The 18,940-nt window shown below is 45.0% G+C and overlaps 2 protein-coding genes across 5 annotated transcripts; both read right to left on the bottom strand.

The window, feature by feature from the left end:
- Nucleotides 1-2,271: 2,271 nt before the first annotated feature.
- Nucleotides 2,272-9,244, bottom strand: cyp20a1 (cytochrome P450, family 20, subfamily A, polypeptide 1). The gene is made up of 13 exons (XM_018765960.2): nucleotides 9,022-9,244; nucleotides 8,445-8,494; nucleotides 8,191-8,357; nucleotides 7,491-7,636; nucleotides 6,514-6,681; nucleotides 6,328-6,406; nucleotides 5,649-5,764; nucleotides 5,424-5,478; nucleotides 5,137-5,257; nucleotides 4,447-4,558; nucleotides 3,858-3,922; nucleotides 3,616-3,705; nucleotides 2,272-3,221 (listed from the first exon to the last, which is right to left on the bottom strand). Exons 1-13 carry the CDS (start codon nucleotides 9,091-9,093, stop codon nucleotides 3,071-3,073), a joined length of 1,392 nt encoding a protein of 463 aa, XP_018621476.1. The 5' UTR covers nucleotides 9,094-9,244; the 3' UTR covers nucleotides 2,272-3,070.
- Nucleotides 9,245-10,522: 1,278 nt separating this feature from the next.
- Nucleotides 10,523-18,915, bottom strand: LOC108918470 (transmembrane protein 237A-like). 4 transcript variants are annotated; one of them, XM_018725774.2, is made up of 15 exons: nucleotides 18,779-18,818; nucleotides 18,451-18,492; nucleotides 17,635-17,999; nucleotides 15,902-15,933; nucleotides 14,756-14,769; nucleotides 14,361-14,432; nucleotides 13,736-13,861; nucleotides 13,507-13,594; nucleotides 13,240-13,397; nucleotides 12,833-12,956; nucleotides 12,458-12,649; nucleotides 12,238-12,311; nucleotides 12,038-12,125; nucleotides 11,346-11,467; nucleotides 10,523-11,053 (listed from the first exon to the last, which is right to left on the bottom strand). In XM_018725774.2, the coding sequence occupies exons 4-15, from the start codon at nucleotides 15,907-15,909 to the stop codon at nucleotides 10,986-10,988; spliced, it is 1,134 nt and encodes a 377-aa protein (XP_018581290.1). In that variant the 5' UTR covers nucleotides 15,910-15,933; nucleotides 17,635-17,999; nucleotides 18,451-18,492; nucleotides 18,779-18,818; the 3' UTR covers nucleotides 10,523-10,985. The 4 variants fall into 4 exon arrangements, with proteins under 4 accessions (XP_018581290.1, XP_018581281.1, XP_029113788.1 ...); XM_018725765.2 differs by lacking the exon at nucleotides 17,635-17,999 and having other exon boundaries at nucleotides 18,779-18,915; XM_029257955.1 differs by lacking the exons at nucleotides 17,635-17,999; nucleotides 18,451-18,492; nucleotides 18,779-18,818 and adding an exon at nucleotides 17,233-17,259.
- Nucleotides 18,916-18,940: the final 25 nt, after the last annotated feature.

The raw sequence follows: 18,940 nt of genomic DNA, 5'->3' as shown, positions 1-18,940 counted from the left end.
ACAGGATGCCACGAGGGACACGGTCGAATGCCTTCTCCAGGTCCACAAAACACATATGGACTGGTTGGGCAAACTCCCACGAACCCTCCAGCACCCTAGTGAGGGTATAGAGCTGGTCCAGTGTTCCACGGCCAGGGCGAAAACCGCATTGCTCCTCCTGAATCCGAGGTTCGACTATCGGTCGGATTCTCCTCTCCAGTACCCTGGCATAGACTTTCCCAGGGAGGCTAAGGAGTGTGATCCCCCTGTAGTTGGAACACAATCTCCGGTCCCCCTTCTTAAAAAGAGGGACCACCACCCCGGTCTGCCAGTCCAGAGGCACCGTTCCCGAACTCCACGCGATGCTGCAGAGGCGTGTCAGCCAAGACAGCCCCACAACATCCAGAGACTTGAGAAACTCGGGGCGGATCTCATCCACCCCCGGAGCCTTGCCACCGAGGAGTTTTTTGACTACCTCAGCAACTTCAGCCAGGGAAATGGACGAGTCCCCCTCCGAGTCCCCAGCCTCAGCTTCCTCTACGGAAGGCGTGTCGGAGGGATTGAGGAGATCCTCAAAGTACTCCTTCCACCGCCCGAGAACATCCTCAGCTGAGGTCAGCAGCGCACCACTTCCACTGTAAACAGTGTTCGTGGAACACCGCTTCCCCCCTCTGAGTCGCCGGACGGTTTGCCAGAATCTCTTTGAGGCCGACCGAAAGTCTTCCTCCATGGCCTCACCGAACTCCTCCCAAGCCCGAGTTTTTGCCGCGGCGACTGCCAGAGCCGCGCTCCGTTTGGCCCGTCGGTACCTGTCAGCTGCTTCAGGAGTCCCATGAGCCAGCCAGGCCCGATAGAACTCCTTCTTCAGCTTGACGGCATCCCTTACTTCCGGTGTCCACCACCGTGTTCGGGGATTGCCGCCGCGACAGGCACCGGAGACCTTATGGCCGCAGCTCCGAACCGCCGCACCGACAATGGAGGAGCGGAACATAGTCCATTCGGACTCAATGTCCCCCACCTCCCTCGGGACCTGGTTGAAGCTCTGTCGGAGGTGGGAGTTGAAGACCTCTCTGACAGGGGCCTCCGCCAAACGTTCCCAACAGACCCTCACTATGCGTTTGGGCCTGCCAGGTCTATCCAGCTTTTTCCCCCGCCATCGAATCCAACTCACCACCAGGTGGTGATCAGTTGACAGCTCAGCCCCTCTCTTCACCCGAGTGTCCAAGACATATGGCCGAAGGTCAGAAGAAACGACTACAAAGTCGATCATCGACCTCCGACCTAGGGTGTCCTGGTGCCAAGTGCACTGGTGGACACCCTTATGCATGAACATGGTGTTCGTTATGGATAAACCGCGACTAGCACAGAAATCCAATAACAACTCACCACTCGGGTTCAGATCAGGGAGGCCGTTCCTCCCAATCACGCCCCTCCAGGTATCACTGTCGCTGCCCACGTGGGCGTTAAAGTCCCCCAGTAGAACGACAGAGTCCCCAGTGGGAGCGCTTTCCAGCACGCCCCCCAAGGACTCTAAAAAGGCCGGGTACTCTACGCTGCCGCTAGGCGCATAAGCACAAACGACAGTGAGAGACCGTTCCCTGACCCGAAGGCGTAGGGAGATGACCCTCTCATTCACCGGGGTAGACTCCAACACATGGCGGCTGAACTGGGGGGCTATTAATAAGCCCACACCAGCCCGCCGCCTCTCACCTTGGGCAACGCCAGAATAGTGGAGAGTCCACCCTCGATCGAGTAGAGTGGTTCCAGAACCCAAGCTGTGAGTGGAAGTGAGCCCGACTATATCTAGACGGTATCTCTCAACTTCCCGCACCAGCTCAGGCTCCTTCCCCGCCAGTGAGGTGACATTCCAAGTCCCAAAAACCAGAGTTGGCGCCCGAGGTTTGGGTCGGCCGGGCACTCGGCCCCGACCACCGCCCAACTCACAATGCACCGGCCCCTTACGGTTTCTCCGGCAGGTGGTGAGCCCACCGAAGAGCGGCTCCACGTTATGGCTTCGGGCTGAGCCCGGCCAGGCCCCGTGGGCATAGACCTGGCCACCAGGCGCTCGCATGCGAGCCCCCCCCCCAGGCCTGGCTCCAGGGTGGGGCCCCGGTGACCCCATACCGGGCGGGGTAAACGGACGCCTTGCTTTTTCCTTCATAAGGGGTTCATAAGGTGGTCACATGTAAGAAAATTAAATTGCTCCAGCAATTTATTTTTATTATAGTAAAAAAACCAATATGAAATCAACAGATGATCAGATTAACTTTTTTATTCAAAGCTTTACACGTGGGGTTAAAATATTTAACAGTATAGTGAGTAACGGTCTGACTACTGTAAAATGAAGTTGGACTATATTAAACAGCATTACAAATCACTTTAAACACAATCTGGTCCATCCTGCTAAACTCCACATCACAATATAGTGAAAATTAAAGTTAGAAATGTGCTCAATGGGACATGGACAGATGTGTGCAGAAGTGGAACACTTCACTGCATTAATCACAGGGTGAGAAACATATATTCTTTTTACTGAAAATGTGTTAAAATTTTATTGTTCTGTTGTGAGCCTTGATTTCAACAAGTCCATGTAAAACACACTTGGCTGTTTTTAAACAACTGAATAAACCCCAAAAACAGACCATAAACTGCTAAATTTGTGCAGGACATCTCAAAAATGTTCATTAATAAAGAACCAGGATGTAGATTTTTTGTTATAAAATTTTATTAACAAAATTATTTCCCCTCTGTGACAAAGGAATGGGTGCAAACATGATCATACACCACTGCATCCATTCGGATTTCTAAAGGGGCCTTGAAACCGACAGTTAGCCCAGGGGTCTCCGGAGCACATCAGTAAAGACCTTCTTGACTGACATTCAGGATAGTAGAGTGCAACGTTTACTTGTGCAACTACTTACCTGAATTTTTTTTCTCTAAATCACATAATCTTCTGTATGTCAGACTTATGTATTGAAACAAAACATGGCTATAAACAACAGGTCCTCATGTAACCTGAAGTCCAAAAACCATTTCTCTCCAACTGAAACCTGGGGGTCTCCAAACACAGAGCTCTAGGGCAGGGACAGCATTAGTTCCTCCTGTTTAGTGTGATCCAGGTGTCATCTTTAGGGGTTGTCACTAACTCGTATCGGGCTTCTACCACCTGGTTCTCGATCTGATGAAGTCGAAGCCTACGCACCAACGTACTCAGGAGGACAGTAGCCACCGTGTAGGCAAACCTGGGTGGAAGAGAGCAAACACAGATATCCGAGGTCACCGATACCATTCATCTGTGCTGGCGAGTGGCTTACACATGAGCCTTGGATTACAGCATGAAGCACAGCAGTTACGAATGTGCTCTCGTAACCTGAAGGTTGCTGGTTCATGCCCCACTCTGTGATAGTGCCGTAGTGTCACTGAGCTCTGTACTCAAAGCACTTTCGTCAAATTGCTCTAGTAAAATATGCAGCTGCATAAATGAGTCAAACATGGTACAATGCTTTGGATGAAACAGTCTGGTGCATTATGTCTATTTATAACAGATGACCAAAATCTCCACGCATCTGAACTGAGAACACATGAAGCAATCACACTTTGCCCCCTTCTATCACTCCTCCATCCCTTATTATTCACCTGAGCTCTGGGCACACCTGGTTCCCTGAGAAGCCCAACAGAGAAAAGTTCTTCCTGGCTCCATCCTCCTTGAACCTGTCTGGGTTAAACCTGCAAAAGGGACAGCAGGGGGGTAATGAAGTTTACTGCAAGAACCTCCAATACCATACAGTCCACAGAGAATCTTCCACAGAGTTCTTTTCATCAATGGATCATGCTCAGAGGACTGTCTCATACACTGTACAGAACACATGTTCACATACCTGTATGGCAGAGTCCAGGTGTCTGCATCCTGTAGGACCACTCCCAGAGCATAGATCACTAACATCTGGAGAAAGACCAACATGCAGCACACAAGTCACAAATCTGTAGGAGAGCAGAATTCTGGGCTATCAGAATGATCGGAAGTGCACAGAGAAAAAAGGGTAGAAACCCTCATTTCGGTTTTATACGCCACTAATCTCTTGCTCTTCCCCACCTCATGTTCATCAACTGATCATCAACAACAGAGTATAAAGAGAGAGGAGCAGGATTCCTCTGGGCAGCCAGGTGTTGAGCGCAGAAAATACACATTTTTGCACTAAGCCCAGAGAGCATCCAATTATCCTTCTGAACAGAAAATGAAACAAATGAGTTCCATTTTGGTCAAAATCAAATGCAACTCCCCACGGCTGTGTCACAGATGAATCTTTTGCAAACAATTTCTACCGACGTGAGGATGATTTGTTTTAGAAATTACACGCTGCTTCATGCTTTGTAAAGGGGAGGACAAGGAAACGTTCCTTTTGCACGGTGACGGAGAGAAATGGCTTGTGTGCATGCTCGTTTTGGAACGGAACGGGGTTTGGCTACCTCTTTGGGAATGACGTGCTGGTCAACCTTCCCCTCGACCTCCTGGAGCCGAGCTGCGATGGGTGTCAGTTTGGCAGTTCGCACTGTCTCGTTGAGCACCTGCCGGCAATAACTGCAGCAACACACAGAACCATGTCAGACCCAGCTATCTGGCTGAGCTCCCCACACCCCGGCAACACTGCTATGCTCCCGTCTCTGCCTAGCCTCGCTAATGAGTGGTCTAAAAATGAAAAATATGATCCTCCCTCTATCCCTCAGAACTGCTGAATCTCTCTCAGCACTCAATAACTGTCTCAAAACCCATCTCTTTCACAACCCATTTCTTACCCCATCTCATAACACCTTTGTCAGAGTTCAGTACCACCATCTTTGCATTACCTATGTATCTCTAACTGAACGTCACTTCAATCCCAACTACTTAAGTGTTCCAGTAAAATGGCGCAAAAAAAAAACAAGACTTGCTTTGATAATCGTGTGTATTTAAAGTTCTTTCTCTGTTATTGAATGGACATCTGATACAAAAGTGTCTCCTAAACGAATAAATACAAATGCACTGTAAATACAGAAATCAGTCTTTAAGACCCTTATACCCAGAGTACAATGCTAGGCTCTCCAAGGAGAGGGCTGTCACACTGAAAAAGGTGGAATTTCATGTAAACAACGATTCAGATGGTACGTGTCTGCACTTACTTGAGCTGCAAAGCCTTTTTCAAGGACACAGGCTCGTTGCCAAGGACGTCCTTGAGCTCCCTGTGCAGTTTCTCTTGCACGTCTTCTGACGCAGACAAGAAATGCACAGCCCAAATACATACTGGGACAACAAAAAATTAATGTGTTAAAGCTTTACAGGACATGAACCAACTCATCTGTACAAAGTTGTTTCCAAGGCACCTTCTGATACTGAAATCCTGCTGATACAAAAGAACTGTAGGGAGCGGAAGACCCAGTGCAACAGAACAGAATTATCTCACACTTACAATTAGCTGTAATTACAGAACCGGCTAGAATAAACACCATACTGTCTTCCATGACCTGCAGAAAAACAGACGGCATTTCAGTCAAACGAGAACAAAACTTGGTCTGTATTATTCCACTTATATCCAAAAGTGTGCTTGTATGTAGAAGCAAAATAATACATTTTCAATTATTCTTATTTAGTCTGCAGATCTTTGAGAAATATAGCCATTTCTGTATGCATTTACCTGCCTCTCTGTAAGGTTAGCCTGCAACAAAGAGTCAATAAATGCTGGTGAGCCAGAGCTCTGCCCCTTCCGTTCCTTGGCCACAGACTTTAGCACTGCTTCCATCTCGGATAATGCTGCAGGGCACACACAAAGACACAAAAACACTAGTTAAAACATCATGTGGCCACTGTCACAGATGTGAAAGTCATTCCTTACATGTCAAGTAGAACTTCTAAGGCTCCTGGGGATACAGAAGCATGGCTTTGGTCTGAAAATAACAGTTTAGCTAAATAAAAGTCAAAACATAAATTATATCACTATACTATTACTATCTATGACAGCTTTATGTGAATGCAATCAGTTTTCGCTGCAATAAACTGTACATTTGTTTTCCATTTATGAATAGCACATGGTCACAATAACATAGAGGTAGAGACAGCAGACCAAGGAACTGCAAATAAGTTGAAATCCAAAGAGCTAGAGGTCCAGGTCAAAAAATTTACAATATGCCCCAGGTGTGATCATGTAGTACATTCTAATAATTTCGAGATGGGTGCCAAAACATTCTTGAATACCTTAAAGTTGTCATGCCAATGAAATGTCAATTATTGTGTGCAATATTTTCTCTGAATTTATTTACAAGCATTCATATTTCACTAGTGCACTCACTGAACTTCCCCTGAAGTTGTTCACTCACCATCCTCAAAGTGCTTTTTGCGGGTGGAGCTCTTTTCCAGAGACCCATCCAAATAGCCCCTCCCAATCTCTGACCAGATCTGCCAAGACAGGAGGACATGTGGTTAAAAAAAAAAAACATCTCTCTGCCAGATATGGTGGCTCCAGATAATCAAAAAAAAAGAAAAAAAATATCAGAGTCACAAACCGCTTCGTGGTTTTTTCGGAAGCGGATGACCTCTGTATCATCCTGAAAACGTTTGCCCAGGGCGAGCTGGGTGACGGACTTCATGGCCAGTCCCAGGAGGTGAGCGCACAGAGGGGTGTGCTGGGACTCGGGGAAGGACTGCCATTTCCCCACAAGCTCCTCCGCCAGCTGAGCAGAGTGAAAAGAAAAGTAGGAGGAAAAGGAAAATGAGAGATAATTTTGAGAAGTCAAAATCACATTTCACACAGGAGCAGTGCTCAAATTAGAGTGTGTGTCAGTCACTGCCATGAGAGAAAACACCAGCCCCTTTTGTACTGTGGGCCACTCAGACCTGACACTGGAATAAAAGCTCAAGTAATTGTTATTGTCCGACACAACCGATGAAGGAACACATAATTACAGTATGGATCGCTGAGCAATTTTGTCCTGGTTAATTTACCAAAAAATATGGCTCTTGATCATAATTGGTGTAATATTTATGCATCGTTACTGTAATAAGTTTTACTGGTTGATGAGAACTGACATTCTTTAAATTTCACCCAACCCTCAATTTTCCTATTGAGTGGTTTAAGTTGTCCCGGATTTTCAGCAATTTATTTACAGGCTTATTTACCGTGAGCACTCTCTTCATTATAATTAGTGGTCATGTCTAAGTTTTCACTTCTGCATAGCTTTCAGTACTGATAATTATACTTTCCTTACTTGGTTAGGGTATTAGAGCGGTGTAAGTTAATTGGAGACATCTCTTGCAATCCCCATTTTCACTGCTACTCTCTGCGACCGTGTACATATATAACGTATGTCATGCTAGAGCAGAGAAAATTAAATCTGACTAGTGGTGTTGTGTAATTGATTGCTGTGTCACACTTCAATACAAAATAAACAGAAGTGCATCGACTGCTGTGTAGTTATCTGGTGACAGCACAATTACATGTTGGTCTAGTGGGAAATGCACAAGGATCACAGGGAAAACGCACCTTTAACAGCAGAGGAAAGTTCTTCTCCAGGGTGCTGTTGATGGCACTCTCATACACTTTCTTCCTCATTAATGCATCTGTCACGTTACCGTCGAGCCCAGACTGGTATCCCAGTAAAGACTTCAGCATCGTCTCAAATGAGTCCGCTACAGACAAGGAGAGAGAGACAAATCCAGAAATGGAAAAAGCAGAAACAGAAAGAAAAGTTGTTGTTAGGAGCCACTGAGGCACTTCTGGCTCTTGGAGACCACATACAGTGTCACTAGAAGCTTCTGTCCTCCACTTGTGTCCTTAGTCTTGAAAAGGGTCTGTCCATTGTTGCTGTGATTGAGTCCAAGGTGCACTATTTTATTCACATTTCAGTGCATACTGAACTAAGAATGGGTTCTGCATGCAGTCACCATTGCCTTCTGAAGTACATTTACATCTATTCATTTAGTTGACGCATTTCTCCAAAGCGACTTACAGTTAAAGTTATAATTACTTAACCATTTATACAGCTGGGTAACTTTAATGGAGCAATTTAGAGTAAGTACCTTGCTCAAGGGTACTACAGCCGGAGGTGGGGATCAAACCTGCGACCTTTAGATCCGAAAACAGCAGCTCCAACCACCACTCTACCAGCTGTCATCCTCTACTTCTTAACCCCACTACAGTGTGACCAGGTTTAACTGGTTCCACCCATTTCTTCCGGACTCACTCGCACGGTTGGGGTTGATGTGTTGCTGCAGCATCTCCAGGGAGCCAAGACTGACCACAGGTCTCCGGCCAAACCAAAAGGAGGCCACGGGACCAAATCTGTCATGAAGCCCGACCAGGAACTCGTGCAGACTGCCCCTGTTCACGATGTCCTGCAGATTCCCATCCCTGGAAAAAACACAAGCGGTACGAGTCACAGCTGCACCCCGATAAGGGAGCACTGAAAGGTGAGGGACACACACACTGCACACTTACTTCTCCTCTGTGGGAGTGAGACCTGGGATTCCAGAGGCTTGTCTGGAAGACTGCAGTCAAACAGAAACGAGAAGAAAAAATGTTGACAAAAGCAGAGGACAACACAAAGAGTTTTTAAAGCAGAACAGCGCTGAAAGGAAGAGGAGAGCTGGAGGACAGCGAGGATTTCTGAGGCCCTGTCTGTCTGCAGGAGGACCTCGTATCAACTGTGTGTGCACTTGGGTTGGGTCCGGCCGTGAAGCGCTGACCCCCTCAGGGCTTATACCCTTAAGAACAAAACAGCGCGAATACACACCATTATCTGTTTCGTGGGTCGCGCGCTGCCAAATAAATCCAGTCTTTTAAACTGGAGAAACGTGTGTGATGACGAAAGTAACCAGACTGACAGAGACAGAGAACTTGACGAAAGCGCAGCCAGCAGCGACCGCACACACACCGTACGGTACTGTCACCGCACACACTAGGACTAGTCGTACATTAACGTAACGGAGCAGTGGAGTCGTGTTTCCCAAAAAACTGAGATGCGCGGCGGGGGGTGATCTGGAGGGTGGGGGGTGTCACTGGACTGAAATCTTACCGGGTACAGGTACAGAACTGCACCAACCAAGATTATGACAAACGTCACTGCGAAAATAGCAAAGTCCAACATGGTCGTTCGGATTCAAGCACCTTGAAAACGGCGACGACAAAGTTCTTTCTTTAAAATGAGGAGGGGAAAAAAAAATAAATAAATAAATAATAAACCTACTTCAACTTGTACCACGTCTACTACGAACCCGCGACACGCCCTCTGTGATCTACTAAGTATCCTGTACTCAGGCCAAATAAGTCGATGAGCGAGCAAACAAGCCGATCTCAGACCAAAAGAGTAGATGACAGCTAACATGGATCATCATTCGCAGCTTGCAGTACACACGGAGACCGTTGGTGTTGAACTTGTTCATGTATGATGATTCCTGAGAAGAAATAATGTACATGTACAAAATTATTGTGGTCAGAAAATAACATTACAACCTTGTCTGTACGAACCGTAAATACACACAGAGAGAGAGAGAGAGAGAGAGCTGAGCTGGTAGCGTAAGTAAATTTATTTAAGACGTTTAGACTGAAGGTACAACCACTTGGCTCTACCAGCTCTGTACTACCCTTGAGCAAGGTAGTTACCCTAAATTGCTACAGTAAAATTATCTAGCTGTATAAATGGGTAAATAATTGTAACCGTAACACTAAGTCGCTTGGAGAAGTGTCAGCTATAGCTAAATGAATCGATGTACGAGACGATGAGACAGTATCGTGCTCCTCCACAAGGGGGCAGCATGCAGAAGCGCTGGGAAAACTGCTGGTTTCTATGCAAAACGTGGCAGCAAGTCGTGTAACGATCTAACAGTAAATAATAAAGTACAAGAAGGCATGAGCGCAGGAAAAGCACTTTGCTACACCTTTCTGTAGTTTGGTGAGGTATTTCGTAGCCACCAGATTAATGCAATTAACCTGCCTGGGGACATTATGTTGATACACTAGTACATAGATTAAATCAATACATTTTACACAAGAGGTTATATTTGTTCACCAAAGGGGCAAATGTATAAGTGACCTAATATTAGCGAACAGTGAATCAACCAAAAATGCATCACTTGAGTCACTTAAAATCAAAGTAACATTTTCACTTTGCACTGAGGCTCTAATGTTTAAAAATCGCTCACCTAAAGATCCACAATTTAGGCTTTTTTTTGTACTGAGACATGTTTATTGTCCAAAAATACTGTTTCATCCAGAACACATATATTGTAACTCAAAGCCCTGTGCTTACAAATCAGCAATGTGAATTGCAAAACAAAAAGTTGTAATAAGCAGTCTGTAAAAGAATGTTTATTGTAGAAAAACACAAGTTCTTATCCATGTTTTAATATTGCAGGGGGCACGGTGGTGCAGCGGGTTTGGCCTGTGCCTGCTCTCTGGCAGGTCTGGGGTTTGAGTCCTGTTTGGGTTGCCCTTGTGACAGACTGGCATCCCGTCCTAGGTGTGTCCCCTCCCCCTCCAGCCTTACACCCTGCGTTAGGCTCCGGCTTGCAGTCGACCCCGCTTGGGACAAGTGGTTTCAGACTGTGCGTGTGTGTGTGTGTGTGTGTGTTTTAATATGGGTGCATATACTGAAATCTTATACAAAGTGAATTTCGTATTAGACAAGCACTGTTCTCAGTTACTCCCAGATTGCACTGAAAAACAGACGCTGCTTCGCAGAGTTTATACAGTTACTAGGAGTTAAATTTTCATCAAATTTGGTTGTAAGATTTTTAAAAAATACATTATGTACCAAGAATCCATGTTCAGTAAAGCACCCCAATATGTGCAAGAAACATTTGTGGAATTAAAAAAGGATGATACTGTATTTAAAAAAGAATTGCACATCATGCAATAAAATGCCTATGTACATGTAACACAGTTACAAAAATAGATTTGTTACAAACAATAAAAAACACTGTCAGTTCAACTGTCAGTCAGGAAACTAATGAATGTGACCCTGAAGGACAGGAATCTCCTTCAAGTTGTGGTTTCTGGCTTCTCTTCTTGTCGCGGGTACGCGTAAACATCCATGGCCATGAGGAACTCTAACAGACAGAGACACAGTAAATGTTGACAGGATCCCACCTAATACATTTACATGCCTGCATGGGTACACGTACACAGACAATTGCCTAAAGCAAGTATACAGAGAAGCATCGGTATAATTAAATAAAAATGAAGTGTTGGCCTCATTGAAAGTATTTAAAACTAAAACAACATTTTTACTCCCTACAGCTGACAAACCACAATCCTTCCTTTTTAGATATGACATTGCTGGCATTTTTGTCATTGTCGCAAAGTACCTCTGTTTTTTTCTGCTGCTGCTGCTGTACTCACCCTCAGTGAAGTCAATGTCATGACGCGTGGAAACAAATATCCAGGCCAACCCAACGAGCAGTGCCACCACCAGGTTCACTACAATCCAGGGCTGCAGGATCTGGTGCTCAGAGCCAGGGGGCCTGCAGTTGGAGCAGCGCATCATGACGCTCAGGGCAAGGTGATGCACAGTAACGGCTTGTACAGCACTCTGTAACACCCAGTGCACTACTGTAACGGGGGAACAGTGAATGTCCTCTAACAGTGGCCCCAATCACTGCCTGTCTGCCTTCCTGAAGCAGGAATGATGTCAGCAGGTGGTGTAGCACACAGAGCTGTCACCTTCCAGCTAAAGGACCCAGGTTTGCATCATGCTCCCATCACAGTACCCTTGATCAAGGTATTTACTCTCAATTACTCCTGTAAATACTTCCCAGTGGTATAAATGGGAAAAAAAAAAGTTTAGCATACGAACCTAACATTGTAAACTTTGGAGATTTGAAGAAAAATGTTAACAAATAAATAGTAAATCATTACTTGTGAGGGAAGTAGTAGAACAAATGTCCTGAGAGGGTTTGACTGCTGCATATGCTAGGGTTTGTTGCTTTTATGGCTGTTCATCAGAGAATAATTCAGACACCTGGGACAACCCTGAAGACGGCCCAACCCCCAGCCCCCACTGAGCAGTTAGCAAGGGGAGGGTGATCGCTCACCACAAGGTCTCGTTAGCTGTGGGGTACAGGTTGATGCGGTCACTGGCCATCTGCTGGCTGAGTGAAAGGATCAGAGCAGCAAAGTACACTGAAGGGGGAGATAAGAAGAGAGGAATGCTGGGTATTCATCAGGCTGTGGATCTTGTACAGCATGGGGCGCTTGGAACTAATCAGATGCTCATTCAGTGAAGCACACTCACAAAAGGAGGCAAGTGCTGCAGGATCCAGCGTGAGGAACCCTCTCAGGGCCACAGATGCCTTGGCCAGATTCACCCTACAAAAAAAAGGGGGGGTGGGGCGTGACACAAACAAAGAAAATGACACATTAATTCTAGCACTAACTGCTGAAACGTCACACTGCGGTACAGACAATATTTTCCACAAAGTGGAAAATACATTTAAAAAGGTAAGGTTGTGTACCTGTCAAAGGCAGAGATGATGCTGATGGCCAGCAGCAGGTAGAGCAGTGACTGGGATGGGTAGGCCAGCGTGTGGTACTGCTGCAGCAGGTTGGGCAGGGTGGAGAGTTGCTCACCAGCCAGCACATACACCACCACGATGTTCCAGATGGCATATCCCGCCAAGAACCCATGAGAGTAGAGTCCGATCATCCTACCGGCACCAGCCATGCAGGAAAAAACACAAAAACAGGCCCTTTGTCAGACAAAAAGATTGTATGAGGTCATTCTGATCTTTCTTATTTTGACAGCACCACAGCTGAAACTCCAAAATATCTGAATGCACCTTATAAGGTTTTAGTGACTCGTGGAGAGCAATTTGGAACCCTTCGCTCACCTGAATCCACTGTGCACCTTCATGGCTACGTCCCGGGTGGTCCACACAGGCCTCACCTCCATGTAGTCCTCCACTTGGCCGCTGGATGTGGCCAAGTCGAAACGGTCTGCTGCATGGAACCGCCCTGAACACAGGGACAGAACAGCATCACCTTTTCTTACCAACTTCTAGAAAAAGCAGGATCTCAGGTGTGCAGTGCAAGGTTTGCATCTACAAGGTCCACGCCGTGATCTCATTCACACGTTTCCATTGCTTTACACAGGCAGCCCTCTTCTTATGAAGGGGTTCCGACCCGATTACCTTATTATAAATCAACTTATAAGCATACGTGAATACTATAACAGGAGTTTGTTATGACAAAAATTAACATTATAAGGTTGATGGGACGGTCGTTTGGAAGCACTCACGGCTCCTCTCCACAAACACTTTGCCAACTGGTTGGCTGTGGCCCCGTGGGGCAGAGAACAGAGATGCCTGGGGGAGGGGTGCCTGCATATCTGTGACAATGTCATCGTCCTCCACTTCCAGCTCATTTGTGTACTGCATCTCTGTGATTTTGGACTTCCTGCAGGTAGAGAGAGAAATGCAGACCTGTCCAAAGTGTTCAAACAACACACACAGGAACCCAAACACACACTCCCCACTGGTGTGACTTCCCAAGCCTCTGAACTCACTTCTTCTTCCTGGGTTTGCGAGTTACTTCCTCTCCATCTGTATGGTTGTCCACACCATCCCCATTCGCCAGATCGGTTTTGTCTTCATCTTTTTATTAATGAATAAATGTAAATGTAACACACAAAATGCAGCATAACAATCAACCATGTAAGTATAAGGGTTCAAAGCTATGTATAGGTACACATATCAAAGTGGTGAGATCACTTGTGTTCAAATGGACCAGTTTACCTGATGTTTGTGTCTTCTTCTTCTTCTTCCTTCTTTGTGGTGCCATTTCCTGGGGTTCTGGGGTCATGGGCTCTCGAGCGTCTGAGTCCTTGCGGTTGGTCATCCCCTCCAGTTCCATCCCCGCTTCTGCTAAGAGAAAGTAGTCACTGCAAACAGGTGGGCTGCATAGATCAAGTACCACAGCACAGAACACTTACTTCAGTAATTACTACTGGGTTGGGTAACACACACACACACACACACACAGAGTCTGAAACTGCTTGTCCCAAGCAGGGGTTGTGGCAAGCCGGAGCCTAAGCTGGCAATACAGGGAGCAAGGCCTGAGGGGGAGGGGACACACCCAGGATGGGACGCCAGTCCATCAGAAGGCACCCCAAGCAGGACTCGAACCCCAGACCCATCAGAGAATAGGCCCTGGTCAAACCCACTGCGCCACCACACCCAGTTGGGTAACGCAATGTTAGATAATAGATTTTGTATATTCTCTGTGAAGACATAAAGGTAAATAGTTCCTGTCCCTTACAGTTTAATACAATTACCAAAACTCATGCACTGTACACTCAAACAGGACCAACCCACAATATAAGCAATCACATCATTTCTGTCCACTGCTTTCTAAACCCACCCTCTGAATCTTCAACTTCATTTGCCTCCTTTTTTGACTTCTTCCTCCTGGCTTTGGTGATCGGCATTTCTTCTGGATTAGATTAACAGTGAAGACACAGGTGGAATAAGAGAATCAACAACCGAAGCGATGCTATGCCATGAACACTAAGTGAGTTTAATGTGTTATGTAAGACCTTCAGACTCCTTAAGATAATTGATGCAATTATCTCAGTGTAAAATCAGGACGAAACAAGATCGTCAACAGCCTGAAGGTTCATCTCATTAATCAAGTAGCTGCCTTTAAAATATGGCCATTAAGATGTTATGTAGGGATGGAACCTATTGTTGCAGGACCATGGCCACATCTGATTTGACAGTCCAATGGAGGTCATCTTCCACACCAAACACACTCACCTCCTGTGTCTTCACTTTGAGTAGAGGGAAAACAAGAAGAGAGAGAAATGTCAGTGGTTTTAGTGGACACAAGCATGCATTTGGCAGAGATGAAAATATTTTGGAGTAAAATGATTCACTTTCAAATACCAGGAAGAATTAGACAACTGTTCTAAAAACTGGAAAAACAAATAATTTCACCTGCTGGACTGAAGCACCCAGCTCTACGATGGGTAACGGTAAAAGAAAAAGAGGACACAGCTTGGACAAGTATCCTGTGAGCAGCTACACACTAAATAACCAAGTATAAAGAAGGTGAGCACTGCAGCCCAGCCTGCACTTTTTAAGGCATGACATCTGCTTGGCAGAGCTGTGGGACTCAGTGGCCTGCAGGTGAGTGGATTATACCATAAATAAGCTCTCTATCACTGTCCCGCCCCCACTTCCCAGCAAATCCACCCACACCTGTAACTGGTATTAACTGCATCTGTAATCTGTGAAAAGGAATTCAATAGAGCCTTTCAGATGAAAAATTAAAATTCATACAAAAGGCTCACCAATACTTTAACACCAAGAGTTTAACAAGCATTGTTTAGATTATCATACTGTCCTAATTTATTTGCCAACAATATACATAATGCAGTTCTGCTCAAACTGCCCACTAGTTTCAGTTTTCTCATGTTTATATACAACTGGATATTTAAGTGATTTTGGTTCATTCTACAAAAAGGGGGTGCGGTGGTGCAGCGGGTTTGGCCAGGTCCTGCTCTCTGGTGGGTCTGGGATTTGAGTCCTGCTCGGGGTGCCTTGTGATGGACTGGCGTCCTGTTCTGGGTGTGTCCCAAGTGGCTTCAGCCAGTGTGCGTGGGTTCATTCTGGTCATTCTTACCAAATGTCCTGGTACTTATTCACTATGCGGTCACAGAATACAGTACAACAGTATGTGGTAACGTGAACACGTTATAACATTTTCAGTTTAAAAATGCTTTTCTCTTTTGCCACCTATAACGGTTTCTCCCATTTAGTGTTCTTCTGACCATAAATATGTGCAAGTACGGAACCTCACTCAGTCTAGTGGTTTTACATTCTCTGAAAGACACCACAGCCACATCTGAACTTAAAACAACATTAATACAGCAACCAGGACATCTGGAACACAACACTCACCTTGGCATGGGGGGTAGTGCACGTGGTGCGCACTGAAAGACAAAAGTCAAAAATAGAGATGAGCATGAAAACAATGACTGATCAATTGAGTTCAGAGTGAAAGTAGTACCGCAACATAAACAACAAGAGACATATTGTGTGAGCTGAGCACAAATACAAGTAGAAGCGGCTGATGAAAGAAGCCAGTGTCTCTTCATGAGCTTGTGCCCAGGTCACAGCTGACATGTACAACTCCTCACAGACCTATCTGAATAGTGTACATACATGCAGTCTGGCTCACATTTAAAAGCAACCTGGAAGTGAGTTGGGAAGAGAGCCAAAACCCTGCAGGAGGGTCTGTGTAGGCCAAGCAAGTGTGTTACAAACCATCAGAGAGACCAAACAGAAGGCCACAGCACTAGTCACCAGTGAAAGCACTCAGGTGGACAAAAACTGTACCAAACATTTCCAGGAGAGCAGACTGGAAGGGAACACACGAGGAATCCCAACTACACTGCAGTTGTTGTTCTCTCTCTCTTTCACACACACACACACACACACACACACACACACACACACACACACACACACACACACATTACAGATCACCAGGAAGACACAACAGCATACCAAGTAACCTAATCAACCACGTCTTGTATATCATTTCTAACGCACAACACTCACTCACACAAAAGTGATCTTAGCGGTATAAAAACTCCAAGAATGTTCAGCAGGTGGCTATTAAAGACAGAGTAAATTATTCTATTTATAAACTCAGAATCAGAACTGTTTATATAAAACAAGCTGTACAGTAAAATACTTTTCACAGTGATTGCTTACACACATTCTTCTATCAACAGATTCTATAAGAGGAACCAAACACCAAGAGAAAGTGTCATCTTTGAAAATTCTGGCTAGTAATAAATTTTTATTCGTAAGGCATTATGGATCTAACACAAATAAGGTATTATATGGATAATATAAGGATAATTAACTTTCAAAACAAGTAAAAATAATGTCAGATTAGTAGATCACCATTAACTAAAACCTCACCACAATCAGTCTGAATCCACCTCACGAACCTATCAGATGTCAAAGTCTGCTCGACCGAATCTTCAGGACTCCAAACAGTACAGCTCTAAGTGATGCAAGAGCCACAGATAAGGCATACAACTCACCACCTGTCTTCTTCCCACTCCTCCAGTGTTTGGGATGGCCACAGATATGACCGTCCCAATAAGGGGAGGGCTGAGGCGCCAGTTAATCCTGAGCTAAATCTGCAAGGAATTAACATCTACCAAGGAGTGGGATTATCACAGCACAGATATTGATCGCTTAAAGAGGCAGTGTACCTTTTTATGATATCCTCTGTCTTTATTATTTTATTATTTATTGTTCTGAGATGTACATCACTTTGGAGAAAAGCATCTGCTAAATGAATAAATATATTAAAATATTTACTTGGACAAGTGTCAAACCTCAGATGATTATTAGATCAACAGTTTGCATATTTTTATCAACAATATTCTTTTGTGGAATTCTCAAAAATGTGCTAACATTTACATATTCAACATGCCTTCAATACAACCAGGGGTTGCTCAGTCCTCAGTCTGCATCCATGTACTGCTGTGTATACATCCACAGCCATCTGGACACCCTCTCCATAGCCTTAGTACCTGCTTGGCCTTCCCTCTCTGACTGTCTGTGATACCCAGCACACTGTAAGCCTTCTTTGCAAAGCCCCTGCAACCTACTTCAGTGGGATCACAGCTTGTCCTCCAGCCTTTCAAACACCACCAGTTCCACTTCTTTCATCATCTTCCTCTCTTTGGCCTCCTCCATGCATTCTTCCCATGGGACTGTAGGCTCCAACAAGATGACTTGCTTGAGGTGGTGGTATGATGTCCAGCCTCAGGGATGTCTCTGTGACAGTGGCTAGAAACCTAAATTGCCTTCCTAATTCCTTCAAACTGCCAGTCTTGCCCCATCACCAGGAGCTCTGAACGGGCACTGGGTGCTGATCCTACTCTTTCACCTTCTCTGACAAACATGATGGCTGGCTGGGGGGGGGGTCTGGCTGGCTGATCCTGATGTGGTCTGTTCCCACAGCCTCGAGCATCTGGTCATTAGATTATAATTATAATTTTGCATGGTCAAAAATAACTAACAAATTGAAAATTGTTTATTAATTGTTCATGGTCGAAAGATGAAACCCATGACTGCACAAAATCACTGCTTCTTCCCAATCAAACTGTATTCAACACAGGGAAACGGTGTTTAAATTAATCATGTATTTAACACTACAGAGAGTTAAGCTCTGAATTCACACTGGACAGATCAAGTGTATAACCCAAGTTATAAGAACTAATCAGCAGTGTATTTTGTCTGTATCACTTAAAAAGTGAACATAGGGAAGGAATCAGGACGAGGTATGAGGACTGAATGGAACGCTTGTAGGGGGTGCGGTGGCACAGCGGGTTTGGCCGGGTCCTGTTGCGATGGACTGGCGTACCATCGTGTGCGCGCGCGTGTGCGGTGATTACAAGAGTGATTTTATACAGGCCACTTACTGAGGGCAGCTGTGGCGTTTCTCTGCGCCGGACTTTTCTGACCTAAAAATAGAGAAAGGATAAAGCATGATTGATTGAATTGAGAAAATCAAAAAAACACTATTTTAAATTTACAAACTGTCAAATAGAAAAGTATTTATTTTCATCTGCGATTGTGTGACAGGGAGGAAGATGATGATGTAGTGTTTTCCCTGGTATTTTCGTCCAAGTACAGTGACTGTTGTTGTTGTGAAGATAAAATAACTTACAACTAGAACTACTTGTTGTTGTTGTCGAAGAAATAAGTTGTGAAGACAACACATCATTGTTACATTATGTCGCCATTTACCTTTGTGTTCTCCATGCCACTATCAATTTATAACACTGAAAATAACGAAGACGCGATTTTATTCTAATTTGAATTAACAGAAAAATAAGAGAACTACAATACAGCTCCGATTCTCACACAAGTAATCATTTTTTATTTTTTTTTTATTTTTTTTTAGGGTCA

The sequence above is a fragment of the Scleropages formosus genome, chromosome 14, assembly GCF_900964775.1.
Source record: "Scleropages formosus chromosome 14, fSclFor1.1, whole genome shotgun sequence".
Taxonomy (NCBI): Eukaryota; Metazoa; Chordata; class Actinopteri; order Osteoglossiformes; family Osteoglossidae; genus Scleropages; species Scleropages formosus.
The sequence above is the reverse complement of the archived record's forward strand: the minus strand, read 5'-3'. Positions and strand labels throughout refer to the sequence as shown.